Raw genomic sequence first — 7576 nt, forward strand, 5'->3', positions numbered from 1 at the left:
TAATCAGTAGCAGGGGGTTACACCTTCAAGTGGGTCTAATTCAGAGTTTCTGGGTAGTTAATCTGAAGAATGTTATTCCAGATGGCTGATGAACACTTAGGTCTTGCTCACAGCCTAGCAAAGCCCCCCCAAAAAATCTGTTGTAATCTGAGCCTGTTTTCTTTTGAAAACAACCCCCTTTAGAACAGATTTCACCAGCTACTTTTGTTACTTTTGGCCTTTTCAGTTTCTCTTCCATTATCTTGACTGATCCGTTTTTCTTCTTTCTCCTTTGGATTCTTTTTTCCCTCCCCATATCCAAAGCACAAACTGTATCAGTGCTGTGACAAAGGGTGGGTTGCACCTTCTCCACAGCATTCAGATATTTTCTTCATGGCTCTGCGTGTGAAATCCACCTTCCCTCTTTCTTTCTTGAGAGCCGTGTACTCGTAGGCCTTTAGCTTGCTGTAATAGTCTGAAAATTTGTTGTAGAGAATGGAGATGGGCATGCCATTCAGGATTATTCCAAACGCAATGCAGAGGAAAGCAAACAGGCGGCCAAGGTGAGTTTCTGGACACATGTCTCCGTATCCCACTGTAGAGATGCTGACCTACAGGCAAACCAATATCCACCTTATTAGCTGAGAAGAAACATACAGACAGCTATGATCAGGTATCAGGGACAATTTTAAAGTCAGCGGTTTTTGCACTTTGTGTTATAAATCTGAAATATTCTCTGCTGCCTTTTTTTCTGTACTGTCCATTTTATGCAAAAATCCCTAATTAAAAATAATCCCTCTCATGCAGTAAAGAAAGAGAACAGTGCAGTCTGGCACCGTTCAGGAGGATTTTTAGAAGCTTTCTCCTGCAGAGGGAATTTTCAAACACTTTCTGCACCAGCCTGTCCAGAAGGTCTTGTTTTCTCAGCTGCAGTGAGCCGGTAGAGATGGATCCCTGACTGCACAAATCCAGTGATAACTGCAGCCCTGCTCACTCATTGTGTCACTTAGAACAGATGCCCTGTGTCTAAATCCAATGTACTTACAAAACCCAATATTTTGGGACTTACTCTGTCAGTTGTATTTTGAGTATTACTTTTGTTTCTCATACATATTTTAGGAACTACTGAAAAACAGATTAAAAGCTTCAGCTAATTGTGAAACATATTTTTGTAATGTTTGCACTATAGGAAGAAGTGACCCAGAACTTTGAAGTTTTTAGATAAAATCCCCTTTAATGGTTACATACCTACAAGGAGCTGTGGAAAAAACAAAGATCTTACTCAGTTGCCTGGAATCTTTTGCTCACAGTGTATGTTTGCAACATATGTGTTTATAGTGCTAAATTGTTTTATCTTTCTGCTCAACTGCATGTCAGAGGTTACAAAAGTAAGGTGTATGTGTGCCTTCAATAGGGAATATTTCTGTTTGTTTTTGCTGACTGGTAGATAGGAAATTTTTGCTGAATGCCCCTTGGAAGAAGGGTTTGGGTGTTGTTTAAAATGTTTTTTTTTGTGGGAGTGATGGTATTTAGTATATTCATTTTATATGAATCTGTACATTTAATCATAACATTGTCTACATAGTTGCACAGAGTTTTTTCTTCTTGGCCATCAGCATTTTCCCTTTTTAGCCTATGGATGTATGAAGGAACTGTCTTTCAGGTGGACCCACTACTCTACCAAGTACTGCAATACTTTCTGTGTAAAATTTAGGTTCAAAAATTCACAGATGTTTGCTTATGGGGATGCTACATATGAATGATGTAATCCCAAACAGTCAGCATAAAAAGTTGCTAATTTGTATACTTCCACTGCACATATCTTGATTGTTTATAGTTTGTGCATTTAGTAAATATAACTTGTTTTTCTCTGGCAAGTAAAACTTCTAGGCTTCTGCAATCTGCCACTTCCTAGTCTGTGCAAGGGATCTTTTTCAGTCAGTGAATTTTCTTTAATTTTTTTCACAGTATCTCAACACACTGTGTGTATCTGTGAAACAGTAATCTAAAACTTTAGCAGAAATAATCCGCAAACAGTAGTACTTCTACTATAATGCCCTTGTGGCTTTAACACTGAAATAAGTCTTTGGAAGGTCACAGTGTGCAGCCTGTCATCCTATAACATGCTAAATAAAATGTTATTTTAAATGAAGAAAGCATTAGGGTACATGAGACAGCACTGGGCAAGCACATTTGTAGGATGCACCTGGTGCTTCCTGTGGAATAAAAAGGATTAGTCACTTGGTTTAATGGAAATTAAGTCACTGGATTTGAATGATAATACAGGATAAATATCTCCAAAAATAAATGCTGAGATGAAGGCAAGATGTTTATCTCTACCAGCCAGGACAAAAGCATTATCCTTTGATAAGGTTCTGTTCCACTGGCATAGTCTTCTACATCGCCTGTGACGGTTTGGGAGGGATACTTCTCCTCATGTCTGTGTGAGACCATGGATGCTGTTGGATTTTGATGAAATTTGAGTGATCCAGACATCTGAATTTTCACTCTTAAAGAACAAGCAGGCTTTAAAGAGAATTTCATGCCTTGGAATTGCAATGTCCATGCTACAGCTCCTTGTTTGGAAATGCTCACTCAGCTAAACAGGCCTTTTTCAGGTAGTCGTAGTCATACAGGTTTCTTAGGAGTATCTAAGTGATTATGTTGTCACCAGCTTGCAGAAATGAGCCCTAAAGGTTTTGCATATAGCCTGCGTGTTCAGAAAACAACATATAAGGCTAATGTCCTTGATCTAGCAATGTACAAAGCACAAATTTTTCCATAATCTGTGTATTTCACTGAAAGATGACCTGTGAAGATCGTATTACAAGACCCTTTCCCTTATTCACTGAATTTTCCCTCCTTTCCATGCCCCATCTTAAAGGAAATTCAGCACGTGTACAGATGCATGTACATATGTAAATGTCTACTTGTGTCTGTAGGGCCAGTTTTTCTGCCACACGCCAACTCACTACAAGCATATGTATGGGAAACCACCACATCTCATTAGCCATCTCTGAACCAGGAGCGCAGGCCATGGGCTCTCAGGGCTGCAGGCCAGGAGAGGTGACCTTGGATTGGGTTGGGGTTGCTGTCCTGTGGGCCCAATACACAGCTTGGTACGTCCAATGCCTATGCTGATCAACTAGCATGAGATCATCTTCCAACCGCTTTCCAGTCTGTTTGCATGGCCTTCCTTCCCCAGGGAAGTGTCTGGGACATAACCAGCCCCATTGCCAGGCCCAGGAGCCAGAAGTGCTCCTGGGGCCCTGCCATGAGCATGAATTATGGAGGCCAGCATCAGCTGCTGCGAAACAAAATGTATATGATGACAGACTGGAACAAGCCTCAGAGTTATGGACAGCCAAGATATGGGCCCTTTGCCTTGTCTCAGCACCTGCAACATCTAGCTACCCTCTAATTTGATCTGTGCTGCTATAGATACACCCATCTTCTGGTGTTTTCCAGCTCTGAAATGCTGCAGGCAGCAGCACAGGCAGGGATCAACTTCCCTTTTTACCCAACACCCTTGATAAAACCACCACCCTGCCTGCCAAAACATTGTTGTAAAAATTATGATTGTGAAACTGCCACACTTGTGCATGATTATCTGTTAAGCCTTTACTTACAGCCTGCAGCTTACTCTCCATTGTCTGCCAGTCTTGATAAACCCAGAATTGTTTCTTTTATCTTCACTACTCACCCTGAAGGACATAACTAACATTTTGATCTCATAATAGTTTAGTTTGAGAAGTATTGGCTAGCTTTCCATAAGTGAATGTATGTCTGTCCTTGGGTGTTAACGCAACCTGAGTCTGGAGTTGAACTGCTTCCTGAACTCTTCAGAGGTGAATTCTGAGTTTGGGGTGCTGGAACATTTCTGCTAGGACACTGCCAGAGCCAGGAGGCATTTAAGCAAGGTGGAGGACTTTAAACTCTCACAGCTTTCTATTCCCAGCTAAATCTTCATGCCCCTGAAAGATGTGAACCCAACAGCCTGAGAAATGCTGCCTCAGAAACACCCCTGCACGTAACACAGTATATAGTACAGGTCAGTGACAGTTCAGACCTCTCAAGGAGACCTGCCCAAATGCCTTAGAGCACTAACCCAGTGGCAGTCTCTAGAAATGAGGTCATTCTGTCTTCTCTTCTGAGGCTTGTCAGCTGAAACTCAGCCAGTTACCCTCACTCAGGCACTTGGGATGGGACTAAAATCACAGTCTTTCTGGCAGAGGTTGCAATAAAAGATTCAAGGTGACATTAACCAGCTCTCAATACTGACTGATGTGGGATTCAAACCAGTGACCTAGATGTAGAAGGCAGTTTATCCCCTTACCAACCCCTTGAGCCAGTCTTCTTTTTGTCTTTACCATGCCAGACTTGCAGAGGAATATAAATAACGGCCAATTTTTTTGTGTGTGCAGACATGCACCTTAGACATGCCACCTAAAGAACAGAACACAATCTTTTGTGTAAAACAACTGTTAGTTTTAATGCATTTTTTAAAGAGCCAGAGCTCTAGGACAGCTTTGACTTTGCAAGTTTGAGTGATCAGACTATAGTTAATAAACTATGTCTTATCATCTTGCAGTTGTATGATGGGTCACAGTAGATCTGCAAAAACAAGACTGAAAATCCTGTGTCCACTTGCAACCAGCTGGCCCGATGCAAGCTTTTCTTTTTTTTGTTTGGTTTTTTTTTGGCGACTCTGAAAATGAGATTAAATGGGGAAATGCTTTTCTTTCCTGTCTGTTTGCCCACTTGCACTTTTTCATTAAAAATGCAAGTACTGTCAGCATTTGGTCAGGCGGGAATTTCCACACTGTCTGCCTGATTAAGCCTTGATTTAAGCTTACAACAGAGGGGAATGAGTGCATGTGTGTGTGTGCGTGAGTGAGTGCAGATGTCCTGTTAGCTCAGAATTCAGAGCAGATGTTCACTCATCTGAGCCTGCTGCTTTCAAGACTGTCAGTGACTCTAGAAAGGAAGGGGAGGGGAAGGGAGGGAGGGTCTCAGGCTACCCAGAAAGGTGAGATGTATTTACTTACGGCAGCCCACCACCAAGCATGGGGGATGCTGGTGAAGTTGGTACTGGAGACATCATGCTCCACTGTGTAGACCATGGCAGAGAAGGCGAAGATGCCCATGGCAATGAAGAGCAAAAGGCAGCCCACCTGCTGGTAGCACTGGCGCAAGGTAAAGCCGAAGGCACGCAGCCCTGTGGAGTGACGGGCCAGTTTGAGAATGCGGAAGATGCGCATGAGGCGCATGATGCGAAGCACTTGTCCCACCTTGCCCACCCGTCCCACCTTCTCAATATCGTGCTCGTGCTGAGACCCCCGACCTCGGGGCTGGTCGTCATCAGCAAAGCATTCAAGCAGCAGCTGCAGGTAGAGGGGCAGGATGGCAATGAGGTCTACTGCATTGAGGGCGCTGCTGGCAAAGCGGCGCAGGTCAGGGGTAGAGACCAATCGCAGCAGGTACTCCAGTGTGAAGAATGCGATGCACAGGGTCTCAATGTGCTCCAAAACAGGCCGGCTTTCCCCGCTCTTCCGGTCTACCTGCTGCATCTCCTCCACTGTGTTGAGTGCCAGGGCCACCACGGAGATAAGCACAAAGAAGCTGGAGGCCACTGCCATCACCTTGGCAGTAACAGAGGAGAAGGGCTTCTCCATGAGGTTCCAGAGACGCCAGCGCTGGGGACCATAATAGCGCATGTGGTGGAAGAGCTGCTCATTCTCCTGAGCCTCTGCCTGGGAGCGTAGCTCGCGCTGGACCTTCAGCTGCTCACTCAGCTCATCACGGCGCTCCTCGAAGCAGATGCGGCAACAGCGAGGTGTGTATTTCAGCCGCACACCCCAGTAGCTGAGCTCCTCCAGGAAGCTGCGGGGACACAGCTCGTCCCGCACGCGCAGCACCCCTGAGGCATAGAAGTTGTAGACCAACTGGAAGACTGCCGGGTCCCGGTCAAAGAAATACTCATCTACCTGGGCAGCGTAGTCATCGCAGAGGCCCAGCTGGCAGCGACGGTCAGTGGAGGTAGCCAGGCGGCCCAGGCGGGTCTTGGGATAGATGGCCACCGCCTGGTAGGTGAGGCGATAGCTTTGGCCGCCAACGTTGATGTTCAGCACAGATGAAGTGGAAGCCTTCGCCGGGGCTCCAGAGGAAAGAGCAGGGGAGCAAGGAATGGATGACGAGGGCTTGTTTTCTCCCCCGAATGTGTCTCCGCTTGGCCATTTTCCTTGTTCTTTCTCTTCCTCTTCCTCGTCTTCATCATCCACATAATAGTTGTAATTCCCCTCAGGTCCCAGGAGCAGCAGGGGCTGGGAGTTCAATGGAGCGGTAGCAGAAAAGCCACTCTGCTTGTCTACATGCATGCTTTCGTTATCCTTCCCCTTGTCGGGCTGCAGGAGAGCATTTGGTGCTTCCCTCTCTCTGCCTTTGTGTTTTAGAAAAGGAAACTGTCGCCGCATGTTCAACTGCAACATACTATTTTTCCTCACTTATCTCCCTTCTTTGCATTCACCTGATCAAGGAATTAACACCGGTCCTTCCCAACACTACAAAGGCTGACAATCCTGTTTTCTTCTCTCTCTGTCTCGGTGGTATCACGCACAGCAGCGGTTCTGCATTTTTCTCCCTGACAGCCACCACTCCAGTTGTCGTCAAAGCTCCGTGTGGGATATAGACACATGAAGACTGCTGTTGACCGTTTTAATCTTGCTGACAGGGAAGATCTGAGTGCTTAGAGAAGGGGATTTAAGGGCTATTATCCTGTTCCGGCCTCATCTCCCTCAGGCTGTGACGTGAATGATTATGGATCCATAAATCTGTGAAAAATCAGTAAGGGAAAAAAACCCCTAAAGTTTATTGTTAATAAAACCCATGCATTTTCCTCATTCAAGTATATGTGGATTAAGAATAATCTCAAAATGAAAATGTAGGAGGGGCATAGTAGGGAGAGAGAGGGGGAAAGAGAGAGGACATGACAGATTTCTTTCATCTACACAAATATAGCATGTCTTGGTTTTCCTCGATGAAAATAATGAATAATTGATATGCAGGTAATGGGTAGGAATTCACTACAGTAACTCTTAAAATGATTTCCAAAGGTGAGCAAATAAAAGCCATCGCTTTTTATTCCCAGTTAGAATACCTCCATCTGGTTAAGGGCCGAGGAAAGTCGCAGTCCGTGCCTAAACCTTTGGCTGTGCTCTGGGAGTGCTGGTCTTAAGCTGCTCTGGACAAAGTGAAAGTATAAGGCAAGGGTGTGAAGGGTTTTCCAGCACACTACTTCACTTGAAACTCTTCATGAGCTGCTAAGAAACAGAATAAAGCCACTCTTGTTTCTGTTGTAGGGCATGTTTAATAGCATAATGCCACACCAGGTACCTAGCAGGACAGGAGAGGTGCTTTCTCTTTGTTTTGACGGAGGTTTCATCCTCAGCTCTGGTTGAGCTGGCGCAAGCATCTCCGGTAGCAACGAGCATCCTGAAAACCAGGTTACTTCTGCTTTTCACTGGGAGCAGTTCAGCTGAGCTAGAGCTCCTGTAAAGCAGAGCATATGCACAATAAAGTGATGGCTCCTTCAGCATGC

General features: G+C 45.0%; 1 protein-coding gene across 1 annotated transcript; it reads right to left on the reverse strand.

The window, feature by feature from the left end:
- Window positions 1-314: 314 nt before the first annotated feature.
- KCNV2 (potassium voltage-gated channel modifier subfamily V member 2) lies at window positions 315-6467 on the reverse strand. The gene is made up of 2 exons (XM_009940930.2): window positions 5028-6467; window positions 315-590 (listed from the first exon to the last, which is right to left on the reverse strand). Exons 1-2 carry the CDS (start codon window positions 6465-6467, stop codon window positions 315-317), a joined length of 1716 nt encoding a protein of 571 aa, XP_009939232.2.
- Window positions 6468-7576: the final 1109 nt, after the last annotated feature.

The sequence above is a fragment of the Opisthocomus hoazin genome, chromosome Z (assembly GCF_030867145.1).
Source record: "Opisthocomus hoazin isolate bOpiHoa1 chromosome Z, bOpiHoa1.hap1, whole genome shotgun sequence".
In the NCBI taxonomy this organism is placed as follows: Eukaryota; Metazoa; Chordata; class Aves; order Opisthocomiformes; family Opisthocomidae; genus Opisthocomus; species Opisthocomus hoazin.